The sequence below is a fragment of the Amphiura filiformis genome, chromosome 12 (genome assembly GCF_039555335.1).
Source record: "Amphiura filiformis chromosome 12, Afil_fr2py, whole genome shotgun sequence".
In the NCBI taxonomy this organism is placed as follows: Eukaryota; Metazoa; Echinodermata; class Ophiuroidea; order Amphilepidida; family Amphiuridae; genus Amphiura; species Amphiura filiformis.
This window is the reverse complement of record NC_092639.1, coordinates 41110565-41126512: the sequence shown is the minus strand read 5'-3', so window position 1 is coordinate 41126512 and position 15948 is coordinate 41110565. Positions and strand designations below refer to the sequence as shown.

The following is a 15948-nucleotide window of genomic DNA, read 5'->3' as shown; positions in this document are numbered from 1 at the left end:
TGAAAAATTGAAAATTGACGGTATACATGCATTTAACGTTCCCATGCCTAAACTCAATCCAATTTTAAACAGCTGATTTTACATGCCAATATAGCAAATTAAAAAACAAAATCCCAAAACAAGGACCATAGAACAAGGGGTGTGTCTCTTTGTCGCCTTTGCTTTGTAAATCCTTTATCTCTTGGACACTTACATTTTGCCATTTTAAGGTGCCACTTATTACTCCTTATTTCTGTTCATATTCGCTGTCGTAGTGTACGTTAGTAACCATTGGTTACTGCTCCAAGCCTGGGCTCATACACCTGTTCCGAATTTTGATCGCCATAGGCTTTGTGTTGTGATCATTTCGAACAGTGGTTCGTAACACAGAAAGCGTGATCCAGTTGACCAAGCAACGGTCATATTCTAACGTGCACTACGACAGCGAATTTTAAGTTCAAAATTTCTGCCCTTGGCTAAAATGGATCAGATCCATGTACATTTTGAACTCAATGATTTTGGATGAAGTTGTAGAGGGGGTTATGGATATGGATCTAGCAAAAATATTTTAGTTTAGCATTATGTCAACTTACTCATGTGAATTTCTTGGCTGTTGTCTCGGATCTGACTGATATCTGGGGTCGTTGCTAATGTATCTTGGATCGTTGCTAGGGTGTTGTCTGGGATCACTTTGGTATCTTGGATCATGGTCATAGGGGTCCTGTCCTCGAGTTGGAATAGGCATTCTGTGAGCAGGGGGGCCTTAGTCCTGATACCTCCAATTCCCCCCTCCTAGAGTTACGTTAATTTCCGGCCTCAGAAGCTGTAAAATAGTAAAAAGAAAAGAATAGTAAATTAATACAGTACAATGAGTACATACAAGCATGTCATTAGGTCAAAGGTCACAAAGAGTCATGACAAGATTTTTGACAATTGTACAAAACAAAATGGTTAAGAAAAATATTGGGTGACAATGAGTACATACAAGCATGTCATTAGGTCAAAGGTCACAAAGGGTCATGGCAAGATTTTTGACAATTGTCCAAAACAAAATGCAACCGAGATTGGCTCCCGCAACTTCTGGTAGTTTCCTGTACCATAGAAACCAAAATTGGGTGACTTTTCAATTATTTGACTCGTAATTTGGGATGAAATTTTTGGCAACCCTAGGCCTGTCTTGAAGTTCTGTCAAATTTCAAGGAATAAAGACTAGTAGTATACATGTATCAGTTAGATTTCGATCTCACAACTACAATCATAATACAACAAACTTGTTTTCCTAGTAGATAATTGTATTGTTAATTAGCAGTGGTAGTACTTTTCAATTTTGTTAATAAAAGTTTAAAACTGGGTGTGTAAAAAGTCAATCAAGCAAGTTATAATGGCATGGTCTTACTGCACATAAATTGGTATAATGAATGTCATTAGATGGCCACCTGTTGTTTCATACATGTGTATAGGGTGGTTCAAGTATTTAATAGCAACACCGATGATTACATTTTTGTATGTAGGGGTGTGTGTGTGTGTGTATATATACCGTAAACGTTCGCCTAATGGCGCTATGGGCTCCCTTGCCATAACTGGAATTTTAGACACAAACTAAAGTGCCCTCCCATAAAATTCCCACCAGCAAATAAGGGCACATGCCCTTAATTCTTGTTGGGATTTTTAAGGGAGGGAGCTCTGTATTGGTACCAGAAATTTACCCCAAGGCAAAGGAGTCCAGGTGCGCCATTAGACGAACGTTTACGGTACAATGTAGGGATGTACTTGGTCAGTGGCAGCATTACGGGGAGAGGGGGAAGCCACCAAATATTTTTCTTTCCCCTCAGTTATCCCCACCCCCAGTGAAAACCCAAACTTACAAATATTTCAACTTTTTGCGGCAATTTTGCTCAAAATTGATTTTGGCCCCCCCCCCCCCTGAAATTCACTTTGCCTTCCCAATGCCCCCCCCCCTAAATAATTCCTGGCTCTGCCACTATGTGTGGTCCCGAATGACAGGTGGTAGAGCGCTTGAATAGGAAAAATAAAATAATACGGTAATTATTTACCATGGAAAAGAAAAATGAGAACAACAGAGAGAGAGAGGAACGGACAGCGACACGGAGTAGTGCGAGAGAAACAAAAAGGCAGAAAGAGAGAAAAGAAAGCAACAAAAAGAGTAAAGTCCGGTTCTTAATCCACATCGCAGCGCGATGCGATGCTGCGATGCTATAAAAACTGAAATCTGAGCTAGGTTTTTACGAGCTTGGTGGTAAAAATTCTCATCGCGTGGTGGAAATTTCGGTCCGCGATGGAGTTGGATTTTGTTCAACTTTATAGCATCGCGCTGCGATATCGCAGCCATGCACGCTTGTGGTTGGCTGCTGTAAAATCAAGGTCGGCAGAATGACCATAAATGGAGATGCAGACCCCACATGCTTTTAAAACCTCGCAGCGTCTCGCGATGCTGCGAGGTTTACAAAGCATCGCACCGCGCTGTGATGTGGAGTAAGAATCAGACTTAAGAGCGAGAGAGAGAAAGAGAGAGAGAGAGAGAGATAACTGCCAGAAGCAAACATACCTGTGTCTTTATTATTCCTAATCATACATAATGCCAATAGCTAAATTATCAAAATTGTTGAAATGGATGAACAGCAGTAACTAGTCAATCTCTCAACTTCAAATCACAATAGTATGCAATATTACGACACCTCAATCTACTGACTGAGTTAAAGTAAATATATTGCAGTCACTACTACGTACGTACCGTATGTTGTACAATTGCATCAAATGATCCAATAAACAAAATGGCTAAACTCAAGATTGCTACACCCATGCAATGCAGTTAAAGAGTTATGTCCAGTATATCCAAATAGTCCAAACCCAAGATGGCTTTGAAAAATGCCAGTGTCCGGTAGATCCAATTATGACCAATAGGTACGCACACAAACTACCGCATCACGCTCCCATCAAACAGTTGAAATAACGTAGATAGCAATACAAATGCACTGAGTGTACTGTAAAGGATGTTTTCTATATTGACCACAACTGAGATAAAATGCTTGATAAAGATGATAATTCTATCATGTGCCTGTATTTATAATGAGCTTATCATTTATGGCCAATGAGATCCGATATTTTGTTTACCAGTCGTATTAGAGGGTACCAGGCCTGGGCCAACATGCGTTAGAAAAATGGTGGTCGAATTCCTTGGGGGGTACTCAAGTTTGGTTTTGGTAGGGGTGTGCCACTGAGAATTTGAAAGTGGACCCAGCAATATACCCATTTACCCAATTTGGATCCATCAATATAAAGTCAAAATTTTCGGCTGAATTTGACATTGTCTTACAAATTTTCCAAAAAAGATTTGGGGAAAAATATCGAAAATTGGGCTATTTTCCATAAAAATGGAGAAAATTTTGAAAAAAGAACCTATCCAAAGAGCTGTTACATCCCAGAGCAAGGATTGCAATTGACAGGTGCAGAAGTCTGCACTTTCAATATAAAGTTGGTGAGTTGAGATTAATTTATTTATAACTTTCCTGCTATCTACTGTAGATGACATAATTTTTTTATCTGAACCAAAGAAGATTAGAATAACGGACAAAATTGGCAAAACAGGATTAAGTTAAAAATTTTTCAATACACAAACTTTTTTTTAACAATAGACAGAAGTGACCCATATTTTGATATCTGCGATTAAAGGTCAATCTTATATACCTATCAAGTAGGCAATGCAAATAACTGATGATTTCGATAGCAACGACATGCGCAACACAAAACTGCAGTTGGTAAACTTTTGAAAACAATACACAGAAGTATTATGATAGCGTCATAATTACACAAATGGCATGACTGTAAGGTGTAAAATTATATAATTCAAGAGCCAAGGTTCAAAAGATGTCAGAAAAGATGCTCAAACTTTGTACAAAAATAGGTGCACATGTGTCTATTGACTCCTCTGATATTAATTTACTAGTGCTAGAGAAATATTTCAAAAAGTGGAAAAATTATTTATGAAAAAAGTTCAGAAACTGATTTTGTATAAAACATGTATATTTACAACTACAAGTAAAGAACACTGAATACACTTTGTGTAATGTCAAATTCTGGGGCAAATTCTCAATGATTCATGAAAATTAGTAACATCTGGCAAACCACAACATGGAATTTGTCAATATACATGTAGGGATCATTAAAATTCTTTCCGACACCAAATATTATTCACATCAAATATGTGTAGTCAAACAAACATACATAATTATGTCCTGTTTGTGTACTGACTGTGCAGTCACCCAAACATAAAATATCAAAACCAGCAAGATTTACATGGTGTGTAAACATGGTCCTGTACATCAAACAGTTTTAATTTTATCCTAAAATGAACCCAATTTGGTTGTTCACTGGTTTATGGCAAAACTTTCACTGAATCGGCAAAGGGGAATGACAGGGGAAAGTTACATCCTGTGCATATAGCCAACATATTGAATTGTCATGTTGGGGCCCAAATCACTATCAGCATATTTTCAATCGCCCACTTTCAAATGCATGTTTAGGGTATTTGCAGCACATTGAACAAACTTAGAATACGGGGAATGTAAAAAAGCATGGATTCCTAAACACTTCAGAAAGTTCCTGCAATAGTGTGTGATGCGCTATTTCAACCTATCAAAGACGCATAGCAACTGCAGCGGGACTGATTAAAATTTTGTATACTTTATATGATTAATATTTTTATTTGAATTAAAAGCACTCAGCTTACCTCATTGTTCTACTTAAAATGATGATGTCATCCGTGTTATATGAGACAATAAATGCACAACAGTGGCTAAAAACAAAACCTTAAGTATCACAGAAACCAGGCCCACACGCAGCCCCCACCCCAACCCCCCCATTTGGAAAAGTATACAAAAAGTCCCAAAATTTCTTAATTTACGAGCATAGCGAGCAAAAAAATCAGGTAGCGAGCAAAAAATCAAGTAGCGAGCAAAAAATCAGGTTTTTACACTTTTTTGGACAAAAAAGCTTCAAATTTAGGAAGAAAGTCCACTTTTCACAAAATCACCCCCCCCCTTTGGAAAAAAGTCCACTTTTTCAAAATCAGCACCCCCCAAATGAAATCCTATGTACGGGCCTGACAGGAACATCCCCATTTGAAATAAACATGTATACACACAGGCAATGCCTCAATGGAGCTCATTTCCCCTTAGTCCCCTTTTTGAACTTGTTGGATGGGTAGTGCAGTGGAACAATTACATAAATCTACTAAATGTTGTTACATGAACCTGTTCAATTTTTATAGCATTGAGGCAAAATAATGTTTACAGAATAAAGTCGTGTTCACATTTTGAGTTACACCCGGCGTAAACTTACGCTAACATGGATCAAAATTCCACAAATATTTTCCCTACTCCTACCGCGTGTGCACACCTAGCCTACTCCTAGCACTACACCAATTAGTGACCTTTATCAACCGCGCGATATGTAATTTCTTATTTCCGACTAACAAAAGGTCATACTTACACCGGGTGCCAGGAGTAGCAGCGTTCACATTGCAACTTACGCCTGTCAGGAGTAAATCGTCGGACGTACGCCTAGCGGAATTTACGCTGACCATTGTTCACACTGCCACTACTCCTAGCAGCGCCTACCGCTACTCCTAGCAACTTACGGCGATCAAGTTCCGCCGGGCGTACATCCGACAATGTGAACACGACTAATATCTAGTTAAAACATTTGTTACCTTCAAGATCATGTATAGCAGGTGTTTCTAATCAATATGATCATCAACAACAATTTCTCTAGATACAAACAAATCTGTTTATAACGTTGGCAAGCAACCAGTGCCAGATTCTGGAGAGATCGACACAGGCCAGGAAGAGAATTTTTCATGAGTGAATTCTCTCAAATAAAAGCCACATTATAAGTAATTCCATCACCCACTAGGCTCATATGACCAACCTTTCTGGTTGAACTTCAATTCTGTGGAATTATTTGAGCAATTATTGTTTGGGATTTTGCACAATTTCACACACATGACAAAGGTAACATGTGTGTCTCCTACTGAAAGTCCCAAAAAAAGGCTAATGAAAGTTAATTCCAAGTTTCCCATCACTAGTGTGCATCACTTTTTCATATTGGCAAACACTTTCATTATTTTCATGAAAAAGTAAATTATCTGAAAAATAAAAACAAACTCAAATCTTTTTGTGATTAACTTCCTTCTTTCCTTCCACTACACCAAAAAGCACCAGAGGCATTAGGGTTAAAATTTCAGTAGCAGTCAAGTTAGCTCAATCGATAAGGCATTCGACTATGGTGCGAGAGGTTGCGGGTTCGAACCCTGGTGGTGCCTAGTACGATCTCGTGTAAAATTGAGTTAGCTTGAAATTCCCCTGGACAAGGAACTCACTGCTAATTTGTCTCGTTGTAACCCGTACGAAACTCGGGGAGCTGATCCTGGTTGCGATGGTTTTATGTGGAATGTCCGCTCTTGAAGCAGCAAAGTCCCTGAATTGCTGTTTAATGGTTTATGGAATGATATGAGGCCGTAGTGGTCAGCGACAACCTGTAAAGTGTGCTGAGGCTTGTGGATCAACGTCTAGGCGTTGTGCCTGTGCGTAGCGCACTATAAATCACTGCGCTTTAAAAAAAAAAAAAAATTTAAGCAGGCTGCAATTAATAGCGTAATATATATTAGTAAAAGCATGTTGTAATGATATGTATTAAATGTTGTAATGCTATAATGCATCACACTGTTTTGGGGATAACATATCGTCGCTGTTTTGGCATACTGTCATATGACAATTTTTGGGCAAAATGAGTTATATAAACTTTCAAAATCTATGAATGAAACTCTATATATTCAAAAAGTTTTGAGATCTAAATGTAATTTGTTAATGAGATATGGCACTAATTAGTATGATACGACATGGTTTTTATGTCAACCCCCCCCCCCCCCTAAATCTTCGTTCTGTGTTTTGGCATACAGTCGTATCATAGTCGTCTCATGATACGTCGCCATAGGCCACTGTGTAACTGCAGTTTCCTATTGTTTTTACATACTGTCATATCACATGGCGTATCATATACATCTATATAGGTTGTCAAATTGTGCATATTTTGGCATACTGCTGTATGAGTTTGCAGATAAATCACTTCTAATTAGTGAATGAATAAAAAGTTTGTATTATGTTGAGAACAAAAAGAGATATATTATTGATTATATTCTTTGATAATAATAAACATATTTTACTTTGGTGTTCTCCAGTGGGTCTTCAAAAATTGGAAAAACTTTAAATGCGATTTTCTCAAAACGGCATTTTTTCGTCAGCGACGACATAATTGAACTCCTGAATCCAGTATGTGCTCAAGAGAATGGATCAGTCTTACTGACAATGACTGCACTTTTGAATCTCCACTTGATCTGTACTTCACATATCATTTTGGAAGCTGCAGTTTGACAAAAACTCTACCTACCTACATTGACATAATACTAGAGAATTCCTCCAAGATTAGGTTTATCAAGAGCACAGCATATATTCCTATTCGGTCACAGCTAGCAGTTGCCGTTCATCAGCATTTGCTCACAATACAATTCAATGATATCAAGTGTTCAAGCTCTGCAAGATCTGAAGTAATAAATTTCACTCATGAATGTGCATTTTGTGTACAATTACAGAGTTCCGAAACTTCTCTAAAGAATCCAGTGATCCTCACATAAACTTAACTCGGTTTGAGAAAGCACTTCCTTATGAGAATTGTAAGCAGCTTTAGGCCTACATGGTCTTTCTTTCAACACTGATTTGTAGTATATCCTTCTCTGCAATGATTCATGTGAAAATGTTGCTTATGCAACAATTTCAGTCATTCAGTAAGCTTTCAATCACTATGTTGCCATTAAATCAATGAGATATCAAGCAAAGTTACACTACTCACATGTAACAATTCTTCTTTTCAGTCCAGATCTACATCAATAATTGAAATCAAGACCACCACAATACATAATAAAAAGCCTATCTGCCTTTCCTATCCAAATCTACCCTTCAAACATGAAGTTAAAGAAAAGCCTTTATGAGCACTTTAGCAAACTAATATTATGCAATCTTAACATTGTCTATCAAAACTTCGATTGTGCAAGCCAATAAAACAAATTTAAATCTGATCTAAAATAACCTGCTGACTACATTTTTATCAATTCAAACATAAATTTAACTACTGCAACAAATTTTCTATACAAAATATCATCCATTTTTATCAGCAACTCAAATTTCAAATTAAAAAACATTTCTTTTCATAAATTCTTATAATTTTTTTCTAGAAACATTTTGTGTTAAAAAAATTCAAAACCAATCCTAAAGTCCAATGATAAACAATGTAGGTGTAGTGTGTGCCTTTTTAAAGCCACTTGAACAAGGCCCTGTTTACATGCATACATAATGCTAACATGCTTGGCAGACCTAAATTTAGCCATCCAAGTTGTCCATTTTAGCAATGCAAATGACCTGAAGGGGGTACTCATTCACCAAATCATTGACGAGCAAGGATAATAGCCTCAACATTAGACTTTTGTAGAAGTACTGATGTTGAACAAAAGGTGTACAAATATATTTCTACAGCAATTGAATTTAATTATATGGAGGGCACATAACAAACACAATGAAACATTAACCCAAACACTGACCATCGATTTTTGCTATTCAAGGAGAGAAGATGAACAAAGATTTTACTTGGTACCCCAGGAATTGTATTGACCCTGGGACCCTCGGTGCCACGCACATGATCACCGACCTCATGACACGGTGGTTTCACTGGGCCGTCCAGCGATTCTGTGCGTATAATGACTTAGGGTGATTGCGCCATGGCATGATGTGGGGATACGTGCATGCGCAGAGGTTTTCCTTGTAAGATTTTATACGGTTAGGGTTAAAGAACTTCTTTCCAACTTGGCAAGTTATTAATGTTAGTAATATTACCCAAGAGGTACAACATGAGAAAATGGTCACAACTCACAAGGACAGGGTAGGACCATCCTGGTCAGGACAGGTAGGGGAAAGTGGGGTAATGCCGGACTGTGGGGAATCCCGGACACATCGATTGCAGCTAAACGGAGAAGGGTGGCACTATTATACTACCTTAGGGTATTAGCTACCTCAAGGTGTACCTCACGTGTACTACTACCAGCGCTTTGGGTCTCATCTTTCTTTGTGAAAATTACGAAAAAACAGACATTGTCATTTTTGACTTTTTATCTGAAAAGTGATTTATTAGCTGGGTGACAGTTAATGCCACAAGGGTTACAGATGAAGTATGGATGACAATTATGTTTGATACTTGATTGTTAGCTGGATGTGTGAATTTTGGTATCTTAAAAATGGATTAGTAGAACAAGCACTGAAAAATTAAATCGGGACCGTGAGGGGTAATCCCGGACACATGCGTCTCTATACAGATGGGGTAATGCCGGACACTTGTTATTTCGCAAATATAGACAACAACAACAGCCCCATAGTTGTATGCTTGAGGTAACAGAAGTACCTAATACATTCTAGGGGATTATCATCCTACTCCACTTTCCCTCTTAGCAACAATCATGTGTCCGGGATTACCCCGTGTCCGCATTACCCCGTCATTTTTACCATTTTGTTTTTTAATTATAACTTATTAACCATAGATGTTGAGTTATTAAAAACTAGTTACTAGTTAGAACATTACTCCTACTTTGCATTGATATGATTTTTACTGATGAACTTTATTTAATCTTGTACCTGTGTAGCCTTAACGAAAGGTGCCCGGGATTACCCCACTTTCCCCTACATATCCACAATGTATGCCCACTCCCTGCTTTAGTTGAATTTATTCAGGCCTGTGGTTTATACATGTGTAGCCTATAAGTGTGTCCACTTGGACCAGCTAGTGGCGTAGCGTGAGTCATCCAATAAGGGACACCAGAACTGATTCAGGGGGTACTGGGTCTGATTCAGGGAACACCGATCATTTTTTACTGGTATTTGTTATGGACTATACATGCCCCCCTGTCATTATGAACCATGAACAATGCATATGTATGCTAGTATAAAATTTCATTTGGTGGAACCAAAATTCGCATGACTTTCAAACAGGCTTTCAAACCACAAATTGTCCCTCAGCCAAAATACAAATAGACTCCATCTGTCCTACAAGCATCTGAGGTGAGCATCTTTTTCAACTCTGGGAAAACACAACATTATTATCACAAAATTGAAATGCAATGTTTTTTCTATACCATCAGTTATATGCAAATACAATTTGAGGTCTACAATACTTATAATATAAGTCAACATTTATCACAATGGTTGAGGGATAATTATAGGTACATGCTGCTATCAAAGTGGCTTCAATACAGACCATGATGTAGGGAGTGTTTGCATAAGGCATTCTCAAGCCTTTTGAAGTCTGCAATACAAGTATGCATGCATAATCCTGATTTTATGCTCCTATATACCGGTTTTCCCTGATGTAGCAGTGAAGTCAGTGCACATTTCATTGGACATAATACTTCAAATCGCTAACATTAGCACAAAGCACTGGTGAACACACAAAATCGCTTAAAAGCGCCGCATAGATGCGCATGCGAAACAGCTGCCTCAACGCATTGATGTAGGGTGATCTATAAATGTATAGATCTATCAATTTTGCCTTTTTGAATATGTTCTTAACATTTTCTTATACCTTTTTAGGGCATAATATCTAAGCAGTGCCAAAACATATGTGCCAAAAATTGCTTCCTCCCTCCCCTTTTCGACATGCCAAAATTACTTGTCCCCCTTTTGACCTGCCAAAAATGCTTGACCCCTCGTTTTTGACTGCAACAAATCTTTGCACCTCCCCCTGGGATACATAAGTTTTAGCCAGAACTCTACATCATGCATCTCCAGAAGCTGAAGGAGAATTGTCTAGTGATTAACTTCCTATTTTGGACCTAGAAATGGTTCCAGTTCCTCGCGCCGAAGAGTTGGGGTGCACACCCGCTCAAGCGTGCAGCGCGAGTGGATTTTGTAATGTCAGAGAGTGCCATCACGCACACCGACATCGCCTGGCTAATAATTATTTGGTGCAGCATAGACATTAAAATGAATACACGGGATCGATACACGTGAATTGCTATGCACGATTTTGATATCAGACGAAAATCTTCGGATACTGAGTTAGAAAATGATGAATATCTCCCGTAAATGAATTTTTCTCAAGAAACCAGATGTGGTCTCATACACTTGAAAATACGTGTTGAACAGATATTATAGTCGTTAGCGTGCGCTTTGAAAATTGGCAGCGCTTTGAACTCAAAATTTGACCAAAACTCTCAATTTTATATTGCGTTGGTCCTGTAGGCCTATGGACTACAGCGCGCAGCAGGCTATAGCGGCACTCACTCAAGTGGAGACAGTATATTAACCATTGACCGCAATGTCGTATACAAGCTTGCTCACACAGCGAGAAATCAATTAAGCCGCCTATTGTCATAGCCTTAGTCAGGTCACTTCGCTAATAATATGCATCTCATAAGGTCCGAATAAAATAGCCATGTGTGGCTGTGGATTCAACCTACCATGGTGATTTCTACTATGAAGATATCGGGGCGATGTCACTGTGTCACGGTCACCTCCACACTGAACCAGTGCTATTTTTTACCAGCCCTGTTCTTGCCACTTTCATTTGGTATATGATCAGAGGATGATTTAAGCACTTCCCACCACGCCACTGTGTTGACTTGCCGTTAGCACAGCTGTGTGAGTGAACATGACACGACTGCTTGCACATTGCATTGACGGCCATGGTTAAATTTGAATTTGGACTGATATATTTACAATAAAAACGCATTCACAATGCTGGTCGATTTCACATTTTATGTTACCTACAGAAGGTGTGAATTATCCTTCATGCATACATCACTTTAGATCTGAAATCGACCAACTAATAATCAGTCAGTCGTGAGCACGGTCGCTAATGAGCTGAATCGGCTAGTTGTGAAATGAGGATCTCGAAGAATCTCATGGTTTCTCGCCGCAATCCGTGTACAATAATTTAGATAAAAACACGCTCAGCACTGGCTGACCTGAAAGATAAGGTATATACTGTCATCTGTTTTCTGAAAAACATTTCAAAATTGCTTCCAAATTGCTAAGGAGGCATGTACATTTAATTCTGTGACAAAAAACGAGACCAAGTTTGCTTTATTTTTGTTGTTTTTGATCATTTAAATGACACTAACTTTTTGTTCAATTTTTCCAAATTGAAAACCTTAGGCGACATTCGTCTACCTCCACTCCGATTTACCTAATCATGAACTTTTTTGACTTCATTTTCACGTAGTTCACATAATTCCGCTTCGTTTGGTATATTTATAGGTCTGTGTTATTTAGATTAAGTGTCTAAATTGTTCTTCAAAAAAATGATGGAAAAATGCGAATTTTACCGAATTGCAGGCCTTTCTCGTGGTATTTTTTAAGGCCACCTATCAATCAACATTCGGGTTGTACGCAGCCTTAACACAAATACCGGCCATGCCATGGTTAACTTTTATGTAACGCCGCGCTTATGCAAGTGGTGTACAGTGTGATACGCTGCTTCAGTTCGCCACAGCATAAATAAGTAAACAAAAAGTTTTAAAAACCTGAATATTTTCAAAGCTCATTTCATCTTCGCGATAACTGTCTACCTCCCGGTGATTTACGCCAATTTGTACAACATTTTCGTGGCATTTGTGTACAAAACCGTTTTATCTTTCATATTTTTTGCTGAAATTGTTTAGTTCAAAACACACTTTTATTTTTCATCTAAATAATCTTTGATTTCCTTCTTTTTTGTGACATACAAGTTCACTAGTTTGGAATGCTAATTTGAGAGAGTGATCATTTTTCGTTTTAAAATAAAGAAATTAGAGCTCTTCAAACAGGGAAATGTCATGGGCTGATTGTTCTCGAACCTCATTTTACCTTCCCAAAAAAGTGTCTACCTCCTGGTCGATTTACGCCAATTGCACGGATTTTTCGAGGTATTTGTATTCAAAACCTTTGTATCGGTCAGAATTTTGAATTATACGAATGTGTTATTTCAATTACCGCAGAAAAATGGAATTTAATACTGCGTTTTTTCCGACATTTGTACTGAAATGTGCTAGTTCAAAACACACGCTATTTATTCATCCAAATAAACTTGGATCTACTTTTTTTTTTCGCAACGCAAAGTTCATTGGGTTGGCATGATAATTTGAAAGTTTCGTAATTTTTCGTGTTAAAACAAAGAAATGAGAGCTCTTCAAACAGGGGAATGTCATGAGCTAATTAGTATGCATAATTGGCCACGGAGCATTACGCCGCACTGGTTGTTATGCATATTTACTTTCACACAGAGCAGCGTTTGAGCGTGCTCACGACTGACTGATAATGACACACGCACAATTCTTAAACAACGTCTTTTGCACAGAATTCAATGGGATTTGAAAAGTAAAGTGGCAGTTGAAACTCTGGTGATAACACGTTTGCAGTGCATGATGGGGCTTCCTTAAATCATCCTCTGGTATATGATATGACATTGTGCCAAATTGGCCACCCCCACAAATTCTGTGAAATTATGTCAAGAAGGTATACCATAATTCATATCACCAACAGTCATACAGATCCATCAGATTAAATGCCTCCTTAGGTGTGACATTTCTTAAATGTTGTCTGCTATTACTAGTATTAGCATAGCGAAAATGGATGTTGGGTGTTAAGCACATAAATTAATGAAAATAACAAAATTGTGTCATAAATTATTCTGCCCCTATTAAAATGGAATCGATGTGCACAAACTTGATCCTCATTACCCCTTTCAGAGTGAGTGAAATTTCTTGACAAAACTACAAACCACTTTTCCACTTCCAGATATTGATCTATATAAATCTTCACCAATACACATGGAAATGGAAATAAATCCCTGGAATAAATCTCTCTCTGCCCCCAGCCCAGCACTGTATAATTCCAGTATCATAGCTGCAGTTGTTTTCACACCTCATTGTTGTATTAAATCATCACCCAAAGATCATCACCTATATGAAATTTCAATACTTCTGGGAATTTCCCAGATTCTAAATGCTATTTATAACCTCTAGCAATAACCAAGAATAAGGTGGTGAACATTTATAATGCACTTTATAGTTGTTTTAGGTGGGCCAGGCAGAGAATTGTAAAAACATATTTTCATGATTTTGAAGTTTTTTGCAATTTTTTTTATTTCATGGTATGTACAGGCATGAGAATGATCATCCATAAAAAAAACCTGAAAAAGTCTGAAAAAGCATGTGAAATTAGGCTAAAAAGGCCAAAAACAGGCTGAAATTAAAAGAAAGTGCGGAAATTTTGACCCAAAAAAAGCCTGAATTCAGGGTTAAACCTGAAAAAAATTCACATGCCTGTATGTATGTCAAGTATATTATCAACCATAAATAATCCTAGCATTTAGTTCTAGGCCCCACCAGATGCACTCTTCATTTTTTTTTTTTTACTTTCTTATTTATTTATTTATTTTTTAATTCAGAGTATAGTCCCACTCCCCAATTTTGACAAATGTTCACTTAAAAAAGGGTTGGGACTATTATAATACTTGAGTCAGTAAATTTGTTTCACTCAGTTTTGACTTACATTGTATTATTGCATTTTTTAGCCCAAATTTGAGTACAGCTCTTACAATATTTTTTTTAAATATTTTAAAAACTACATTTTCTTAACCAAATCTCCGATACCTTGTTCTCTTTTCAGTTACTTTCCACCCCGGCTTTCCCCCTGCTTTACCCTACTTAATTAATCTGTTTTAAAACTTCTAAAAAATGCCATATCCCACCAATTGCAGTTTACCTATAGATGAACAAATAAAAATTCCTTTAAAAAAGGAATGGGGCGCCCAATGTGAGCTTGGACGTGATGGTGAATTCCATGGTGTGTAGATTTGGTATTATAATGATTTTTCTAGGGAAGAGTAGACGATGATCAAATGCAAGAGAAATGTGTTTGATTGGGGAAGGTGTATGACAGGACCGTTTTGGATGAAATAAATGGGAATGAAGCTTTCGTGTCAATTTGCGATTATGTGGGGTGGGGGATTTCTGTTTTTGGGACCTATTGTAGTGAGGATATTGCTTTGGATATTGAATATTGTTGAATTTGGATATTGAATATTGTTGAATTTCGTTATGCAGGGGTATATGATGAATAGTGCTTGGACGTGATATGGTGAATTCCATGGTGTGTAGATTTGGTATTAGAATGATTTTTCTAGGGAAGAGTAGGAAATGATCAAATGCAAGAGAAATGTGTTTAATTGGGAAAGATGTATGACAGGACCGTTTTGGATGAAATGAACAAAAAAGACATGGCAATAACATGTAGTGAAATCACTAGGATCCACAACATGTTCATCTATCAGGGCACAGTTCTTTAACCCTAATACATTTGTACATTCATTGAATGACCTTAGAAAATTTGGGTACAAAAACTCAACTCTGCAACTTGAGGTCAAATTTTGCATTATGAGTGTTTTTAAATTGAGGTTATTGGAACTATGCCATTGGGATGAGGCCATTGTGGTCCATAGTGAATACAACAACCTGCAACATTTGACACCAGTATATAGCACCAGGCTCACAAATCGATTGAAATCAATAAAATCACAGTCAATAAAATGCACTAATTGATGTTTTGTTAGGATTTGATCAGTCAGTGATTTAGCTATACAGAGGTTGTTGTATCGCAGTTTCCATTTTTCTTAAACAAGATATTAGAAATTCTTACTCTCAAACTTGCTAAAAGATATTTACACAAGATTTGCTTTTATGAAAGACCATAATAATTATCATGTCCATTTCTCCCATATGTTATGACAAAACCAAAGATGTTATACTTAAAATTACCAACTTGAAACCTGTCATTTTGGTTTGTCCATCATTGAGGGCAGATAATATACCGGGGT

At 37.5% G+C, this 15948-nt stretch overlaps 1 protein-coding gene across 3 annotated transcripts in view; it reads right to left on the bottom strand.

Annotated features, from left to right (window-relative positions):
• LOC140166199 (epidermal growth factor receptor kinase substrate 8-like) overlaps positions 1-15948 on the bottom strand; it is a 97519-nt gene that overhangs the window by 70460 nt on the left and 11111 nt on the right. For all 3 annotated transcript variants that reach the window (XR_011860825.1, XR_011860824.1, XM_072189606.1), the window contains exon 2: positions 573-802. Coding sequence is in view for 1 of the 3 variants with exons in the window: in XM_072189606.1 (XP_072045707.1) it covers positions 573-724 (152 nt within the window). In the remaining 2 variants the exon portion in view is untranslated. The remainder of the gene's footprint in view (positions 1-572; positions 803-15948) is intronic.